The 20,645-nt window shown below is 36.6% G+C and overlaps 1 protein-coding gene across 1 annotated transcript in view; it reads left to right on the top strand.

The window, feature by feature from the left end:
- The window catches only part of GABRB1 (gamma-aminobutyric acid type A receptor subunit beta1), a 326,469-nt gene that overhangs the window by 126,527 nt on the left and 179,297 nt on the right, over window positions 1–20,645 (top strand). The window contains exon 4 of the mRNA XM_028507078.2: window positions 2,875–3,095. Within this exon, the coding sequence (XP_028362879.1) occupies window positions 2,875–3,095 (221 nt within the window). The remainder of the gene's footprint in view (window positions 1–2,874; window positions 3,096–20,645) is intronic.

The following is a 20,645-nucleotide window of genomic DNA, read 5'->3' on the forward strand; positions in this document are numbered from 1 at the left end:
TATCATAGGGACTTTGCCCATCTCACCAGGTTCTAAGAACAATTGTGATAGCAGGTATGAAAGGCTACAAACACCACAGAGCACAGAGCACTCTCAAAGAGAAAGAGATTATTATCATGCATGTGATATAATGCACATAGTACAAAAAGGAAAGATTTCTATGTTTTAGGTCTTTTCCATAATGTTCACCATTATCACCACAATTATCATTAACTTCAAAAGTTTTTATTAAGGTTATGAATCACATATGTCTATATTTCCACTTGTCATGAAAGCAGGTCAGGTTCTAGATGAGAATAATAACCCTAGACATGCGTAAGAAGAGGTATGCAGGGTACTTACCTCTCACTCCCACTTCCAAATGCAACATATGAGCATGCATAAATCTTCACTGAATTACTTCTTATTGGAAATAGGGTAAGTTATTGCTTTAATTTAGAACCATGATGTGACTTTTAGTCAATATTTATTGAAAACAGGGTGAGCTCTGTAGAGCAAAGGTCTTACTGCATGTGCATAGTTTCTCTCCACAGAAAACAAAACAGTTTCCAGAAAGAGAAAGGACAAATCTACACACACCTGCACAGGAGCCCCCCGCACACTTAACTCTCCACACAGGTGACTCATGCCTGCATTGTTCTCTCCTTTTCACTCTCCATTGTTTACTTACCATAAACTATACTTTAATTATAGCATATATGATTAGACTTTTATTTTGTCATTATAGTCCTTTATACTTTACAGTAATGAGTCTTTGCCCATTACACACTAAAATGGTATTGTGGAGAAGGTAAAGTGAGAGTTTTACGTTGTGGTCTCATTGTGAGGAAACACCCTTGTAGCACTAGTGAGATGCTGGAAGCTTCTGAGTATGGAAACACACATTCCATGGCTGATTGTGCTGACACCCTTGCCAAAATTTATAATAACATGTCTTTGGCTACTTATTAATTTTCTTACACCAACTGAATTGCAAACAAAATCCCAGCACCAAAGCTTACAACTGATCGCAGACAATCGCTTGTTTTTGTGGTCAAAGGGGTCCTTCTGCATATAAGTTCTTTCATAAACAGCTCTTTAAAAATTGAAATGCTGATGAAAATGAATCTGTACACTCCAAGTAATTTGTAAGTATGATCCAAATCTTTAAATAGCAATGATCAATTGTGAAGATAACATATTTGTTTAGCATATTACTCTTTCTAAGTACCTTCATTATAATTTTCCCAAGTAATCCTCACAATAAGGCAGCAAACATTATTATTTTTATTTTTTAAATGAGGCACTTGAGATACAAAGGATTAAGTTAGTTGCTCATGGTTACACAGGTCTACATGTGGCAGATCTTACAGTCAAGGTATTTCAGAATTCAAGGTCTAGAATTGTTCTAATTCATTTCCTTCTGAAAAGGAAGCTCTTGAAGAGGATACAAATAAGAATGATAGCAACTGAAAAGAGACTTGTTTATAAGCCTGTGGGTTCCATGCTTTTGGAATTAAAGGTAAAGTTGAAGGAGTTTTCAGACTTTTAAAAAGAATATTGCATGATTAATAGCAAATAGCAAATGTCCTTGTCAAACAAGAAAGAACGGCTTTGAATTTTTGCAAGATGGTTTCTGACTAAACAGTATAAGCATTCTTAAATAGAATGGTTGAAGAACAATGGAACTCACTATCCAGAATAAGTATTATGTTATCTTTCAGGATTTTTTCAGAAATACATAGATATCCATGTAGGGATCCAGCTAAAGTACAGTTTGCCCACATGTAAGGCATGATGTGAGTCAGTGATTCTCAACTAGTGTATATAGAATACCTTGCACTCTGTACAACCATGGCAGTACACTTTGTATTGGAGTTATGTGGTGTTTTCTGAACTGCTACTATTCATAGAGCCACTATTAACACATAAATGCCATTTAAAAGAAAAAAATGTACCTTCTGTTTTTGTTATACTGGAACCCACATCTTAAAGACTTTATGATTTCATTGCTACCATTGATTTCTTTAAAAACAGACAACCACTAAAGATCGAAGATATTCATTCCTCTCCTATAAGTTGGATCCATTTATTCCGCTCACATTTTTCTGTCTCTCACTGCCAGGGGAAACCTGAGAAGAAAGAAAAGAGCAAAGGGACATCTTTAGTGTAACTTGATAGGAGGTGAGGAAATGAACTCAAGTGCAAACTCAGGTCTGACCCCAGACACATTACTGAAACAAAGAAGAATGAGGATAAGAAAACAGATGAGCAGTTCCACCACTGGTGTTGTTCTCAGGCCAAATGAACATCTCCATCCAAATGTGCTTTATAAACTACCTTCTAGGACTGTTGGACAAGTTGACATTTGCTAGAAAGAGTCAAATAATGGTATTGATAACACTTACAAGACAAAAATCAGTATTTACTCAAAAAGCATTTAGAGTTTACAAACACCCTCTCCTTTTCAGTGAATACATTTTACTTATTATTTAGCAAGCATTCTCCTCCAAAATATGGAGTACTGCAAATATAAAATCCAGAGGTCTATTTTTGTAAGCATGGATTTCTGGGTATAATTTTCCTTTATGACCTTCTCTTGACATCATCACCTTAACTTCAAACATTAAAATTCCATTAAATGTGTTTGCCTTTTATTGATGGAAATGGTTGTGCATGTATTTAATTATTGGTCTAGTACTTCTAACTTACTGATCGCCTTATACTTACAGGTGCAAATTTTAACAAATTCAAATGTAACCTCTGAAGGGACAGCAGGACCTTGGGTCTCTGTTCATCAATAATACTACAAGCTATCATGTTCTTAACAAAAGCTGTCAGACGATGATGATGATGATAGTAAAATTCTATTTTTTGGTTTCCTTTATTTCACAGGATTATACACTCACCATGTATTTCCAGCAGTCTTGGAAAGACAAAAGGCTTTCTTATTCTGGAATCCCACTGAACCTCACGCTAGACAACAGGGTAGCTGACCAACTCTGGGTGCCCGATACCTACTTCCTGAATGACAAGAAATCCTTCGTGCACGGGGTGACGGTGAAAAACCGAATGATCCGGCTGCATCCTGATGGGACAGTTCTCTACGGGCTCCGGTAAGGTGCTTTGTGTTGCGTGTTTCACTGTTGTTGTCAGGATTTATGGTTGTGCTTTTGGAAATGGGCAGAGGGGAGAGAATCAAGGAAGAGAATATATAGAAACCTTTATCTGTACAATGGAATTATATTAAAGACCATAAAATCTCTCTTGGAACCATTTGAGCTAAATCTAGGCAACCTGGTCCATCAAAGGTAAGTGAATTATTTATTCTGAACTTTAAATAATAAGCAGTGACAAGAAAATGTCATTGCCAGATAGATTTCACATCTAGATTCCTGTATAAGTTATATATATTTTGAACCAATTGCTTCGTTATCTCAGTCACCTGTACTGAAGTGAAATGGGTTCTAGGTATTCAGGGTGACTGCTTAATTATGAAAAGGAATGGGAAAATAATATATTAAAGAAGTAGGATGATATTTGTGGTGACTTTGAAAAGATTTACAGTGTTTTAATCCCCTTAAATCTCTGTTTTAGCTTCTATATTTAGGTATATGATTCATATTGAATTGACTTTTTTTGTTTCCTATGACGTAGGGGTTGAGGTTCCGTTTTCCATGTGGCTATGCAGTTATTCCAGCATCACTTATTGAAAGGACTTTTCTTTTCCCAGTGGATTGTTTTGGTGTCTTTGATTGAATAAGTAGGAGTGTATTTATAGGCTCCATTCTCTTCCATTGTTTTATTTGTCCATCCTTAGTATCAAAACACTTAAATTGCCATAACTGTATGTTCAGTCATGAAGCCAAGTCTCCCAACTTTTTTACTTACTGTTTAAGATTGCTTTCGATATTCCAGGTCTTTTGCCTTTCTCTACTGAAAAGACTGCTGGGATTATAATGGAGGTTGCATTGAATCTGTAGGTCAGTTTGGGGAGAACTGACATCTTAAAATTATAAAGTCTTCTAATCCATGAACATATCAACATATAGTTAGATTATCTTTAATTTACATCAGCAATGATTTGCACCAGAGTGAGTTTTGTTCTACTTCTTTATATTTTTAAGAATGAAGCATTAAAGAGGTATTGTAGACTTATAGAGGTCTACTATGAACCCTCATATAGTTAAGGGTTTTTAGGATACAATTTTAGGTTAAAATTCAAATTAGCTTCCAATTTTATGAAATATCAGAAGTGTGACATATTACTGCAGGATATGTAGAATAGTAGGTCTTTAATTTTTTGTCACCTTTTAAAAGAATATATCCACAAACCCATACTGCCTCCTAATTTCCTATTTTAGAGTCTTCATCAGCCTCTTAAAATCCTTCCTTACACCAATAACTCCAAGGCAAAACTCCAGTGAAGGACCCAAATCCTACAATTAATGTCTGTACTTTCACCAATACCCCAAACATTATGCAAGTGGAAAAAATATATGTGATAAAACTTCTGAACTTAGCCTAGAAGTTAATATCATTGCTGCTCACTCTTTTCAGACTTTGTTCCCTTTTATTTAATTCTTCAGTCTTCCCTCTCAGTTGGCCCCTTCCCCTCAATTTCTCTTCATGCACCAGCCCTTTGGTTTCTTCTACTTCACCATCCACTCACTCCTCAATCTCCAAAACCAGAGTAGCTGTCATCCACGCGACCTTCCTAAAACAGCTCTTTCAAAAATTACATACACAATTGCTGATTTTCAATTTATACTCTTGACTTCTCTGAATAATTTAACAGTGATGATTAACCTTGACTGCCAAATTTCCAAGATTCAACACAATTGTTTCATTATTCTCATTCTTCTGTCTTTTTGCTATTCAATCAATGGTTTGTCTTTTGCTTCTAATTGTGGCCAACTTATTGAATTTAACAGCTGAAATATCTAAAATACCAAAATCATTGAGTACAAAAGAATATTTGTAATTGCTTATTGAGACTCTGTATCCGGATGCCCTGCCAGTTCCTCCTGACATGACCCCTGTTTCATATTATCTGTTTTTCCTAAAACCAAGTCCTATGCCTTTCCTAGCTGCTAACAAATCATCATCATCCCAGTCAATAGGCATTAATGCAGCATCTTTGACTTTATCTCTCTTTTGTCCCTTGTCCAATCTGTTGCTTCTACTCTATCTCAACCATCTTTATTTCCAAACCATTCTCATCACCTAAATAAATTAATGTCACTAATGACCCACTATATGTCACTTCCTGGCCAATTTCCTGTCTCAGTTTTTCCCCTTTTCATCACTGCTATCTTATTCATTCTATAGTGCCTGTCAGATCATATTGCTCCTGCACTAAAAAAAAAAGTTCTTCACAGTCCCCACAAAAAGTATGTTTTCAGTCTTCTGTGTGGAACCTAAGAACTTTTATGAATAACCAAAATGTCTTTCCCACATTATGGCCCATTACCATCTTCTACAAAATCTAAACCTTTAAAAACAACTTACTATTTGTTTACAGATCTCCAGAACATTTCAAATTTAAGTATGTCCCAAATATTACATGTATCATATCTATACTAAAAAAATACTTGCTGTTTATTGAAATTTGAATTTAATTGAGCATGTTGTATTTTATCTAGCAACAGCATGTTCCTGCTGAAATGCCCTCCCTTCCCTACTCCCAAAGACTTTTCCCCACTTCACTGCTTTCTCCTATCTTACTATTTTTTAAAATCCTTTCACAAATTCCTTTTTCTTTAGGAGGATTGTTACAATCTTCCTGACCAGATAAAAACCCTCTCTCTTTTGATACCTTACTTCACTTTCATGTCATAAAGGCCCAGGAGATTTGTTTGTAACTCTCAGGATATTCTTTCTGTATCTTAGAGTTATTTTTCTGTGATGCAAAAAAGATTGTACATTTGTTGAAAATGTAAACTCTATTTCCATAGTCTTTTGTATCCCCTCTCTTAAAGCAAATAAATGTTTGAAAAGTTGAAATGAAAAGTTGTAGGATGTGGTCATCTGACCCAAGATAGTTGTCAGCTGCAACATTTCCTGTATCTAAATGATGGGTTTTAACCAAAGAGCAATCATCACAATAAATGACTAGATGTATTCTGCCTCTTGTCCAAACACGTTCCAGCTGGCTGCACACACTGGTTCTCTCCAAGGCCTAGCCTTGTGGGTGCTGAAGCATGATATTTTCGCCTTTCCCTGAAAATGGCAGGCATGGGATGACTTAATTCTGGAAGACAATTAGTGGCAAATTTAACCTTCTTTAGCTGCCCTTTCTTTTACATTTTCCTCCTAACTCTTGCTTTAGTTTTCCTTTCAACGTTTCCTAATGCTTCTTTCCTGTATCTCCTACCAAAGGAAAGCTCAGGGCTGGTTGGTTTTGAGGGTTCATGAGAATGGGAAGTGAAATTCATAGTGAAAACTCTTCAGCCAAATACTGGCTCACATGGACACTCAGTAAGTGTGTTGTAGAGTATGTATGTGGACTTGTGTGCACACACAGTACGCATACGCAGAGTAAAATGTACATATCACATCATTTTAACTAATACTGATTGTGATTGTATCATAGAATTTAACCAATACCCTAGTACATAATAATTGAAATGACATAATGCATCAGTCACTATGCTAAATGCTCTACCTATATATTTAATCACTAAAAGAACACTATGAACTGTGCACAATTATTATGCTACTTTTACAGATAACCAATACTAGCAGATCTACAGTAACACTACCTTTCTCATAGTTTATTGCTTTTTAAAAGCAGGTCCAAACTGACATACACATTATAATTGTCTGATGAATTACCTAAAATTTTTTATACTCTAAATATTTTCAATTCTTTTATTTCACCTGGTAATTTTTTTAATTATGTTACTTTTTATGATTACATCTCATCATTGCAAATGTGTTCTTCTGTTTCCCCTATTTGAGGCGTGGCCAGATTTATATCAGTCATTACGTTGTGTTTTGGCAAGACCATTGTATAAGCTATAGATACCTATTGTGTACTTCTGTCAAGAAACACAAATGCTTGGCTATGTCTTTTTTTGTGATCTGAAAATCGATGAGCAGATTTAGGCATTGACAATCTGATATATCTGCTGTAATAACCCCATTCATTTACATGGAATTGTAGTAGTTTGCTAGGGCTGCAGTAACAAAGTATCACAAAATGGGTGGTGTGAGCAGCAGTTTATTGTCTCAGTTCTGAAGTCTGCACTGTTGGCCCTTTGGAAGGCTGTGTGCGAAGAGCCATTTCAGACCTGTCTCCTTGGCATGTATTTAACTTCTCCTGATGTCACCTCACATCTCCCTCCTTCTCTGTGTATCTCTCTGTTCCCTTTTGATGAAGACACGAGTCATATCGGATATGGGTCTACAGTAATGGTCTCGTTTTAACTTGATGACAACTGTAAAGACCATATTTCTAAATATAACAAATAAGGACACATTCTAAGGTACTGGAGGTTAAGACATTTTTAATACATGAATTTAGAGGGACACAATTCAGCCATAGCAGTAACAATTTTAGCAGCCATTAATAATCTTTGCCTAAGTCTCTTTAGAGTTTGCAAAATTATGATATTCTATTATTCTTCCTTTATTTATTAACCAAATTATTCTCTAAAGAGCTCTCCCTCATCAACTATATGGTAATGCTGAGATAAAGTTGGTACAGTGAAGGGAGATCAGTATCTGGCTCCTTTTATTTAGCTATTTTCAAAATAAGACACTGTTTCCCAACAAACCCCCAAATGTGACCCCCGATGTCTGGCATTTTGTTGTTCGTTTACCGTTACGAAGTCACGTGCTATAACAAGTCTGTCTGTTTCCATCCACTGTAGCTATTGTTATCAGTGACACTCATTTTGTCTTGTCTTTGGCCCGTGGTTGGCCTCTTCTATTGGCTCCTGAGCTCTTTAAACATGGCATCAGTAGTTGTTGATAGTTTCCTTGTCTTCTGGTGTACCAACGTGCACATTCTTTGTCCAGGAAGTGAAGAAAATACATCATGAGTTCACACTGATGTGTCTAATTCAAGTTCAGAATGATAGGTCTTTTATTCAACTTCTTTGACTTAATATTTTGTTTATTTTCCATTGAAAATGTTGATTTTTAATGTGTTAACATGCCTCTTTACTTTATTCTAGTAAATAAATATATATGTGTATATATATAGTCAGTATTATAGACACTATTGACAATATAATATTGTCAATATTATTGACAATAGCTTTATAATATATAATATATATAATATTGAAAATAGCTTTTTAAAATAATACCATTATTGTTACTAATTATGTGATTACCAAAAAGAGGTTAAGATTTCCTTGCAGTGCTTTTTGTCTTTAGGATGTATCACATTATAGACATTGAGTAGAATTACTATGCTTTAAACTGTACTTTAAGTTTCAGTTTAGGAATATGTCCTTATTGCATGGTTAAGCTACTACTTTACTTCATTTTTCTTTTGGTTTGGATTTTAAAAACTTAATTTAACTTAATTTCATAATTATTTAAACATTTGCATGGTTCTAAAGTTAAACTATAAAACAATCCCTACCTCCTTTGGTCTTCCAACCACCTCACATTCCCTTCCTCCCCCAAAGGTAAGCGTTTTCACTTGTTTTGAGATTTTCCTTCTATTTTTACAGACATGTATGTATATTCACACCTTTGCTAAAAGATAGCATTGTACACCTACTAGTCTTTACCTTATAAAGTGATTTTGCAAGCCACCAAAAGTGTTGAAAGCAGACTTTTAACCCAAATTTTCTAAATTTCAGTTTACACCCTTAGTACTTGCACAGAGCAGCTTATACTGTCCTGTGTAAGAGAGTATGTCCTGTGTAAGAATTTCTTTCCCTGCAGTTCACTTCTAGGAAGACAGTTCATTGTTTTTGTATGATGCTTTCACTGCACACTGTTATAGAAGTGGAAATATTAATAATTACATTGGGTGAACAGCATAAATGAGAATAGCTCTGCCAAATGTGTGAGTTCTTAAAAATGTGCACAACTTTGTCAGGTTCTCTAGAACATGCTCATGACTCCAAATTCCAAAGAGAATCTTCTAAGCTTCTGGCTTCAGAAATGCATCTAATGTTCACCAGAAACCTGTGGCCTGACGGGGACAAGAAGCTCCTATTGTATTTGCTTACTGAGCTTTACTCTGAATCGATTTTTTTGACATTCTTGGCAGTGCCTGACTATGGCTTGTACATGAGAATAAAATCAATAGCTACACTTACTGAATATAAAAGAGAGAGTTTTCCACTACTCCTTGGAGGATCATCTCTTTCTATCTTGGTTTATGTGAGGAAGCAAAGAAAAAAGTAAAGACAACCATCTTGATAATACAGATCCTCCCCCTAAAAAAGGCCACAATGATTTATTTTAAAAGCAGTCTTGAGCACCCTAAATGTTTTATATTAGCTTTCTACATTGATTGCACACCCTAAAAAATTATTTCTGTCTCCTGGCAAACTTTTCGTGTACAGAAGCAGTTACTATTATATTCAGGAGTCCTGGTCAGGTCGCTCAGGGGTTGCTGTGAAATACGTTGGGCCACAAAATGTTACTGATTGCGAAGAATAGAGATGCAGGCCAGTGCAGCGTGCGAGCAGGGAGGCTGGCTGATGTTGGTAAATGCCTCCTGTTAAGAGAAAGAAACTTCTGACTTCAAATAGAAGAGAGGAAAAAGACAGGCCACGCACGCAGAATGGGTAGTTCATTTATTAACAGGAACACCTGGAGACCCCTTCACAATTCCCCCACCGAAGAGCACAGTGGTGTTGTTCCTATCACACAGCAGCCGCCTTATATTCTAGACTTCATCAGCGGGGCATAGAAGGGCTGTTTAAAATGTCCTCCAATGAAAGAGCTCTATTTTTGCCTCTCAAAGTTATTATTTTTAATGTTTTTTCTTTATCTGCATATGAAAACGTCTATGATAAAGTGATGTTTGTTAGGGTCTCCTTTTAGGTAAATTTGGTATTGTGATTAATTCAAATACTAAATGAGCAATTGATATAATTATGCAGTTACTATAGCTATTGTGTGGTCATGCAATCTATGGATGTGTCACTGTGATTGAATTCAATAAAAAACAGCAATCATAATTTACCTGAAAAACAGCCACAGCTCCTTAAACTCTTAACCTGAATGAGTCTCTGTGGAATAACACCAATGTGAACTCTCGAGATGGAACTCTTGAGATGGAAGAAAATAAGATACAAAATGAAAGAAGGAAGAAGGAAGGAAGGAAAGGAGGGAGGGAGGAAGATAAAAGGGAAAAGAAAGCAATGAAAGAAAGGAAGACCAAATATCTTAGATAATGTATTATGAATCTTAGATTCTACTTATAGTATTACAAACAACACCCACTTCCAAGAAGATATATTGGGTTTTTACAACCATCTGTGATTTTTTTTTTTTTAGTAATCTTCTCCAGGATCCTCAATTTATTCCATTAAACCATCATTTTTAACTTCAGCATTTTAATACCGCTTCCATAATTTTTGCCACAACTGTATATTTTCTAAAAATATTCATTTTTAACTTAAATATATGTGCATACACACACACATACATGCATACATATTTTAAAGGAAACTTATTAGCTCTGTATGTGGGAAACCATTATTTTTTTTATTTTTTTAAATAGAGATTAAAATACATCCAAGCTAGAAATTGTTTTAAAATTTAAAAATGCTTATCCATATCCTATCTACAGTGACCTTCTCATTTACAGAATTGTAATAACAATGTTACCTATCTTATGGGGCATTATTAAGATTAAATAAATTAATAACAGCACAGGACAACATTCCTGATGCATCGTAAGGGTCTGATAAGCATTGACTCATCTTCCCTAAAATCTGTGGCATATGCATTACACAAAGATAATAAATACATACTAATGATGTAATAATGAGCATTATCAAAATAAAGGCCTGTTTTCTTTACTATCCTTTTGGGGTACCAAGTTAAAGCTGGTGTCCCATTCAGAGTTATGTATCCCAGATTGTGAAATGGCCACCTCAGAAGCCACCAGTTGGCTATATTGCAATTCAACTTCTAATTTTTTATACCAAAGGAAAGCTGGGGAGTGTGTCTCAAACCTAAAACTTCACTTTGGTTTGTCTATTACAGATAATACTAAGCCTGCTATGTCACCTCTTATTAAATATTACGCCACCGTAACTTCCCAGACATGGAGCAATTGATAGATAGAACATGATGCCCATTGGTCATGCTGTATCCCTCCACCATCATGGAAGCAGTAATCTACTCTAAGACAGAAATACCACAGAAGATTTCTGGAAGGATATGGGCCATTAAAATACAATAAAAACTTAGTCTTTAAGGATAAATGCCTTAGAAAAATATTAACTTATTTTTTATATCAACCCATTAGTCTCATTGACATTGACAGTATTATTTGCAGTAAATCCAACATTGATCTATTATATCTAAGGGAACTAATGGAACAATGAGTAATATAATTCGCTGGAACTAATAGCTCATCCTTCTTAGTGTCTCAACTCACAAAACATATTTTGGGGAAAAAACGTTTTCCTACATAACCCACTCCCCACCCTACTCCCGTCTGGAACAATGAGTATTGTTTATCCAAGTGAAGTATGGCTTGTGCTTTCCGTGATATGCAGTTCCATCAAAGGAAAATTAGTACTTAATTTTCTGTATATTCTAGGAAAAAATTTCATTTTGTCTTTCCTCAACCTTGTTTTTTCTTTTTAATAAAGATAAGGTTGGAGCTATTGAGTTAAACTAACTTGTAATGAAATCACCTAAAACTGGAGCTAGTAGAGGTGACTGATCACTTTTTTCTAATTGCAAAGTAGTGGCAACACTTCAATAACCATAACACATGATGTAAATATGATCTTTAATTTGTATTAAATCCTCACATTCATACTCATGTTTTCAAACTTGTGTAAAGTTGCTTAAAACAGAGTTCTTTGTTCTTCCTACATGTCAAACAATTACTAAAAATGGAGAAATGTATTACCCTAGAATCTAGATTATTACATTTCAATAACTAAGGTGAAAATCCTAAAGATAAATGGGTAATATTTAAGTATTATGAATATATATTATTTGCATATTTCTATCTTCTCTATTAAAAAGTGGAAAGTACCAGAAAAGAGCCACTTTACCTCTTTATGTTCAGAATATTTTCTCTTCAGGACTGATAACCATAGGTCCCAGGGACTGCCAGCTTTTCAATGTCAGTAAAAACATTTAAGACATGAAAAGCAAACATTAATGACTCCAAAATAAAAATTGAAAACTCTGAAATTAAAATTATAATTATTAATTACTTTTCTCTAAATGTGGCATTATGTCTACAGTCCCTTGAAGATTAAAAAAAATGATATTGTATTTCTCCCAAGATAGGCAGGCTGATGGAAAGAGATAAACTTGGGCTTTAGAATCAGAAAAACAGGTACCACCATTTGCTGGTTTTATGCCTTAGGACCAGTTACTCAACTTCTCTGAACCTCAGTTTCCTCATTTATAAAATGTCTGTAGTGGTATCCATCTTTATTTTGGGTTTTTATAAGAATTAATGTGTGTGGAGTGAGAAGAGCAGTGTTTGTTCATTTGGTTTGTTTTTCCCTTACCCTTCTCTCACACCAGCCTCTCCATTACTCTGAATGTTCAGACAGAGCTTAGGTGAGTACACACATCAAAGATGCTGCACATGGGGTCCCAGCCCTAAGTGTGAGGTTGATTAATGGATTACTAGGTGTATTACAATTCCAAGTTACTATATAGCTAACAGAAACATTCACGAAGATTAAAATCATAGATGTTGGAGGCAGACCATCCTGGCATGTAATCATATAATTATCCAATATGTCAGCCATATGACCTTGCACATATCAATTAACCCATCTATGACAGAGTTTCTGGAAAAGATCATAATAGGACCAATGGAGGATGACTGTTGAGATAATTAAATGAAAAAAATTGCATAGCAAAGTGCCTGTCATATAGTAAGCACTCAGTAAATGGTAGTTATTTCTATTCTTAGGGACTTCTCTGTGAGCTAATACCTATCTCTTTAAAGTGTTGTTCTACTTCCTTGGGAGGTGCTGCTGCTTTCAAGATTAAACGGAATGCTCTTTCATGGCTCTTGCAGAATCACTTGGATTACCTTTGATGATATCTGCTCCTAGCCCTTTAGAATCTTCTTAGATTTGTTCAAGCTGGACAATGAAGAGGAATTTCACTCTTTTCTATGCTCTGAGTTTTTTGAGTCATTGGATTAGTGGGACCAGAGAAGAATAAAGCCGTTATCTTCATACAGGAAACTGTTATTGCTCATTATTTTCAAGTATTATGTACTTGCGCCTTTTGTGTCACAGGATAATTCTGTTCCAAGGAAACCGTATGAGCAAAAAAATACAGATTCATTCTTATTCACCCCCATATCAAAAGTGGAATGAGGAATGTCACTTTCAGAAAAAGATAGAGTCTTTGAAGATTAGTCTCCTTTGTGTCTTTTATCTAGAAATACACAAGCCAAATGAGATACTGACAGATTTGGTTTCTACTAAGAACCTTAAGAAAATTAAGGGCTACAGTTGAATGTAGCATTTATGGTTTAATATAGGAAAAGTATAGTATAATGAGTTGCTTTTTTTCAGGTTCTACTCTCAAGTTCTGTTTTCGTCTTGTCAAAAAATTTTTAAATGTTACTGCTCCATGACTGTGAGAACAATGGACCACACTCTTAAGTCATTTACTTTTTCAAAAATGGATGTTTCACTTGTTTTCAATATCTGAAAAGATTCAAAAAGAAACAATAACAAAAATAATTAGCTTATATGGTATATTTTAAGGAAAGTGAAAAACTAATGTCCAGCCAAACAAGTGCGGTGTTAATACAGCCATCTGTCTCTGGAATATCCCAGAATCTGATGTGGTGGTGGGGAAATCTTTCTCCCCTGACCTTCAGCAGCTGGAGGAACAAACTGGAGAAGTGTCACCTAAATGCTCACTATTCTGTGCACTGCCTCTATTCCCTGGTTGTCTTCCCTTTCCCTGACTCTTTGAGGGGGGTCAAAAATGGCATTGGGATCAAATAACTCTAGAGTCTGCATCATGGTGTGCCCACTGGGTCTTTGGGCTCCATCCATTGAGATGAACTCATGATATCAATTCTATATCAAAGTTCAGAATATAAGGGGATATCAATTCTATAAGCCAGATCACAAGATTCTCCAGTGGAAATAAGAAATATGAGTTATTTAGAAATAACTGTTTAGAAAAAAAAGAGTGAAGTGTCTTGTTTCTAGTCCTCCACTCCCCCTATCACGCAGCAGCATAAGAGACTAAGAATATGAACACCAAACTGGAGACGAGTTCTTATTCTGGCTGCATTGCATACTGCCTTTCTTCTCTTGTTATATACATATCTGCCTTTATTTCCTTGAATATTTACTTAATGTATTGGTCTTTCAGTTTCATCACCCATAAAAAGGCAAAAATAATAGTGTCTCTTAACACTGTTAAATAATGAGATGTATATGTGAAACATTTAATACAGTGTCTTGTACATATTAGTGCTTATGAGTAGCTGCTATTTGTGATTGTTGTTATGATTACTGTTTTCTCAACTGTAAGATTTCACAGTATTTATTTTCTCTCTGTTTGGTAAATTTTGTTTATTAGTTCATCTTCCAAGAAAATTATCCCTGAAACATTCTGAGATAGTGTAAACATCTATGACCTCAGAGTAGAGCAGGGTCATAAAAATTTCAGTCCCAGACTTAGAGGGGAGTGTGGCTATACCCATATCTTGTATGGAGGTATTTAGTTGAGAACTCTGACCCTGATTGGATGGTCATGATTCTAACCTTTTCCTTGACTCTACAGTAAGATGCAGTCTAAGGTGGTGACCCTGACCAGAGCAGTAACTCGTTATACACATGATATTGGGAGCACAGAAGGCATAGTTTGAGCATGTAAATTTGCTTAGACCCTATGACTAGAGGCACTAGTAATTTTACATCCAAAAGTGCATGACCTTACCGTGTTGGAGGCTAAGAGAACCCGTTCATAGCAATATGTGAGACATTTCCTAGGATATCCCAGAAAATTGTGAAAAAGATTTCTGAAGTAAGCATTTTGGGAGTAATAGGGGTGATAATCGTGTATGCAATTGATCACTGTCAGTGCAGTACCTTCCAAACTCCAGGGTAATATGATGATGCAGGAAAGCAGAAACAGAGATTTATGGTTTCATACTGCAGAAATAAAGCATGACATTAAGAGTTTCAAATAAAGAATCAGGAACATTGTCTAGCTTTTAGAGTTCATAAGTAAATGACCCAGTAGACTCTCATATTTATCAAGTGGTAATACCCATATTATAGAGTTTCCTCGATATTTGGAAAGGAAGGCATTTTGTTTCTTTGGTTATTGTTGTTCAGTTACAGTTGTTCTTCTCTTCCCTACCCTGCCCCCCACTCCCACAGTCATTCCCCCCACCATTGTCCATGCCCATGAGTCCTCTACCCACATTCCTTTGCTTCCCCCTTCCCCCTTTCTCCCCCATTATTTCCCTCCCCCTCTGGTCATTGTCAGTTTGTTCTTTATCTCCAAGTGTCTAGTTCTATTTTGCTCATTTTTTTGTTTTGTTGATTAGGTTCCACTTGTAGGTAAAATCATATGGTATTTGTCTTTCACCACTTGGCTTATTTCACTTTGCATAATGCTTTCCAGTTCTATCCATGCTGTCGAGAAGGGTAGGAGCTCCTTCTTTCTTTCTGCACATTTTGTTTCTTATGTTGCACTGGGCATTGGCAACATTATTTGTCTCAGAAGATAAAATATTATTTCATGGCATAATGAGCATATTTAATGTGGGATTTTGTTATAATTATCTGGTCTTTGTTTGTTAAACCTTTAATGTTGTTCTTGTACATAATACAAAAGTTGTTGAAAATTTTAAGTTATTTCTTTTCTTCCCCATTCCTTCTGGACCTGTGGTCTGCTACTCCTCCAAAAGCATGACCTATCCGCTTATTTCTGCCACAGAGCCCCATCATGAGGTGTTCTACCAAATTTTGGAAGTGAAGTGCCATATAAATATCATCCTTTTTCTCTGTTACTGCTTCTAAATAATTAAATCACTCTGTCCTTTTCATCTGTCTATACCACCATCTTTCTTTCCCTGTTCATGTTGCCATGCATCCCCAAGAAGTTATAGCTACCTTTCTACACAATTCACATAACTCAGTTTTGTTTTTCATCTTATTTTATCTTCAATGCAGTGAATTCAGCATCTAAATAGATAATAGTATGGGCCACTTAACTTCTCAGTTCATTGACCTCCAGCTTCATTCATATCAGAAATATACAAGAAACTCCACACTTGGTCTACCTGCTTTTTAACTTTAATCTCTTCACCTAGAGTTCCCCAAACTCTCAACTAGTTCTTTCATAATGGTTATTCCAGTTCTTGGGCCCTTCCCAGTTCACTCACGGTAGACTCTTGTTCAGTCAGGATGCAATGGTTGGCTGCTGAAATGAGGTTCCCATGACACTTTAAGAGCTTCTACCAGCTCCAGGCTAGTGCCCACCCTTGGTCACTCCAATAATCTTTTTCCTTTTTATCCATGCCCTGGACATAAGAATAACATTGGAGGAAATCACTCTTCATCATCTACTCTCTCTATAACCCCATCACTCTACCAAAAGTCATTCTGTCATTCGTCATCTTATAACTTCCACATCTGTCACCTGCCTTGTGAGTATGGGTTGTCCCTCCAAATAAATTATCAGATTTTTAAGGGCAAAGACTCTAGTTTATACATTTAGCTATCTTTTTAAGAGCACCCTATTGCAAATATGTGATATTGTTTTAGAATGAATGCATGTCTAGGTGAACAAATGAATGGTTGGATGAATAGAGAAATTATTGGATTTCCTCAAAACACAGTAAGAATTTTCTCGATGCCTTTTACTTGACCTCACTATAAGTCATGATCAGTAATGGTAGAACAGCTTTTAACATTACACCGACAGGTGGAGCCCTGCTCAACTCAGTCCTTTGCCCAATTTAATTGGTTTTCTTTTAACAACTTTTATTGCACTCCCATGAGCTAGATGAGACTATAGAAACCAATTCAGGAGACTTCCAGCAAGATGGAGGAATAGGTGGACGCACCGTGCCTCCTCATACAACCAAGATTAGAAAACCAATAATTTACAACAATAATTTACTATCAGAATAACACCCAGATCCGGCAGAGGATTTATCTGAATGGAAGTCGGGCAGCCAAGAAGTTGAAGTAGATGCGTTTATCCGGACTGGTAGGAGCAGACGAGCCGGGCGGGCGCGGGGCTGGAGCGGGTCGGTGGTACGCGGAGGTCGGGGGAAGGTTTGGCGCAAAATCGGCGCAAAAGCCATCCGGCGCGCAAGAAGGCAGCGGTGACCCCTGAGTACGCAAGCTGCGGCTGGCAGACCCAGAGGGGTAGCGATTGTGGACCAGGGCAGAACTCGCGGCCCGGAAGCCCAGACAAGGGTCCGAGTCCAGGGGAACGGAACTACCGCCATTGTTTTCTCCTGCCCCGCTCCTGCTCCCGCCCCACCCCCACATATAACGTCACAATCTAGCGACTGGGGTGCCCAGCCCTGGTGAGCACCTAAGGCTCCGCCCCCCACCATAACAAGAGCAACCAGACCGGAAAAAAAAAGGAGAGACGGGAAAAAAAAATATGCTTTCAACAGAGCAGATCAGTCCCCCAGGACTCATCCTTTTGAGCGACCAAGAATTAGCCAATCTATCAGATGCGCAGTTCAAAACACTGGTGATCAGAAAGCTCACGGAACTGGTTGATTTTGGACGAAATTTAGATGAAAGGATGCAGGTTACCATAAAAGAGATGCAGGAAGACACGCGGAGGAGAGCCAATAGTGAAAGGAAGGAATATGAGTCTCAAAACAATACAGTGGACCAGAAGGAAGATAGAATCAACCAAGCAGGAAAGCATGATGAAATAAGAATTCAAAAAATTGAGGAAAAGATTAAGAGCATCCAAGACACCTTTAAACGTTCCAATATCCGAATTATAGGGGTACCAGAATGGGAAGGGGAAAAGCAACAGATTGAGCACGTATTTGAACAAATAATAAAGGAGAACTTCCCCAATCTGGCAAAGGGAACAGTCTTCCAAGAAATCCAAGAAGCTCAGAGAGCCCCAAAGAAGTTGGACCCAAGAAGAAACACACCAAGGCACATCATAATTACATTAGCCAAGGTAAAAACGAAGGAGAGAATCCTAGAAGCAGCAAGAGATAAGGGGACAGTAACCTACAAAGGAGTTCCCATCAGACTGTCAGCTGATTTCTCCAAAGAGACCTTACAGGCAAGAAGGGGCTGGAAAGAAATATTCCAAGTCATGAAAGACAAGGACCTACATCCCAGATTGCTCTATCCAGCAAAGCTCTCATTTAGAATGGAAGGGCAGATAAAGTGCTTCTCAGATAAGGTCAAGTTAAAGGAGTTCATCATCACCAAGCCCTTATTTTATGAAATGCTAAAGGGACTTATCTAAGAAAAGAAGATAAAGAAAAGACATGTATAGTAAAAGGACAGCAAACTCACAAATATTAACAACCACACCTAAAGCAAAACCAAAAGAAACTAAGTAAACAATTAGAACAGGAACAGAACCACAGAAATGGAGGGCACATGGAGGGTTAGCAGCAGGGGGGTTGGAGGAGGAGAGAAGGGGAAAAGGTATAGAGAATAAGTAGCATAGAATGTAGGTTGAAAATAGATAGGGGGAGGGCAAGAATAGTATAGGAAATGTAGAAACTAAAGAACTCATAAGTATGACACATGGACATGAACTAAAGGGGGAAATATGGGTGGGAGGGGGGTACAGGGTGGAGGGGAGAGAAGGGGGGAAATGGGACAACTGTAATAGCATAATCAATAAAATATATTAAAAAAAAAGAAAAGAAACCAATTCAGGTTCAAGGGTCAGATAAAATTATAATTAAGCTGTGGTTACTTCAATTTGGTTTTGCTCCTCAATCTACAAAACTTAAGGATACAAGATAAGCATGAGGGCCCATGGCTCCCAGCTACCTCTCTCAACCTTCACAATGACATACCTGAAATTTGGTGGCCCTGGTGGTCCCGACTGAGGGAGAGAATCATGAGATGAGAAAATATCAGACAAAAATATCAGGATTTTTTAATATGACATCTTTTATATAGAGTAGTTAAAAAGCAGATCAGGGCTTAGAGGCCCACCTTGTTACCACAGAATGATTACTTTGCTTTCTTGTGGCTATGTTTCACTTTTATTTCTCCCTGAGCCACGACTTAGGGCCACAGACCTAACATACCTGCTTTCACTCCTCTAAAATAGGTATTTAATTATTTTTAATTTAGTTTATTTTAATGGGGCCTCAATAAATAGTCTACTTATATTTACAACATTCTTTTTATTTTTCTTTGCCAGGGAGTTATTTTCTCAATGCTTATCTCTGCACTTTATAAAAATGACCAGTTCTTAGAACATGAAAGTGAACAAAATCTTTCAATTTTTTTTACTGCACACTTCCTCAAGAGATTATTCACAGGTAGTAGGTCATTGTAGAGCTCTTTTGGTCTCCCCAGTAAAAGGTGACCTTCCTTCTCTTGGTCCTTTCGCTTTCTTCAAAATAAATTCTTAGAAAGAACTTAAACTACTGCTTCTTGGAAAAATGTCTGTACCACCTCTCCACCATGAAGTAAAAGGTCACAGCTTATGTGAAATCAGTCATATAATGGAATGAATTAAATTTCAGCCTGAAATCTAAAGGTCAAGATTTAATCTTCCTGACATAAGATATATGGAACCATCCACGGCTCACTCTTCTTGTAAAAAACAATGTTATTAAGTGAAGCAATGGAATCATACTGCACTCAACTTGACTCCAAAATATCACAACTGCACTCAAGTTGTAGTTCTTCCTATTGCCTGTGAAACTTGGGAGTTTCCAGTACTTCCAGTAATTCAGTTTCTTCATCTGAAGATGCTAATAACACTAATTAGGAAACAGGATTTCTATATTATGTATGATTGTATGTGGAGCATCTGGCAAATAGCAAGGGTTCAGTATGTGACAGTTATTGAACCCATTTTTTTAAGTAATCTTACTGAATGGAAACAGTGATCAGAAATTGGTCTGCAAATTCCAGCTCACAAGTCCTGGGACAGAATTCCTTCAAGCTAATAGCAACAGATTGCTCCTTTCTTTGGAATCTAGTCCTCCTGTTCAGATGTCTCCTACAGGAGTACTATGCTTGGCCATGCTATACTTAACCCAATAAAAACATCAAGTGACATTCAAAAGTGGCCATGACTAGGTTATATATAAGTTTTTCCAGAAGATCCTCAAGTGCTTATTAAATGTCTTTTTAAATCCTTACTGCATGACTCCAAAATATGGCACTGACACTGAGCACATCTCTCAAAACTTTCTAACAAATAGAATTGTGATCAGCATTTCTTGAATGTGTCTTCAGTTTTGCAAACCAAAGGAACTAACTGGCAGGAGAGTGTTTGAAAATAAACATCACTAAAACAAACCT

The sequence above is a fragment of the Phyllostomus discolor genome, chromosome 1 (assembly GCF_004126475.2).
Source record: "Phyllostomus discolor isolate MPI-MPIP mPhyDis1 chromosome 1, mPhyDis1.pri.v3, whole genome shotgun sequence".
Taxonomy (NCBI): domain Eukaryota; kingdom Metazoa; phylum Chordata; class Mammalia; order Chiroptera; family Phyllostomidae; genus Phyllostomus; species Phyllostomus discolor.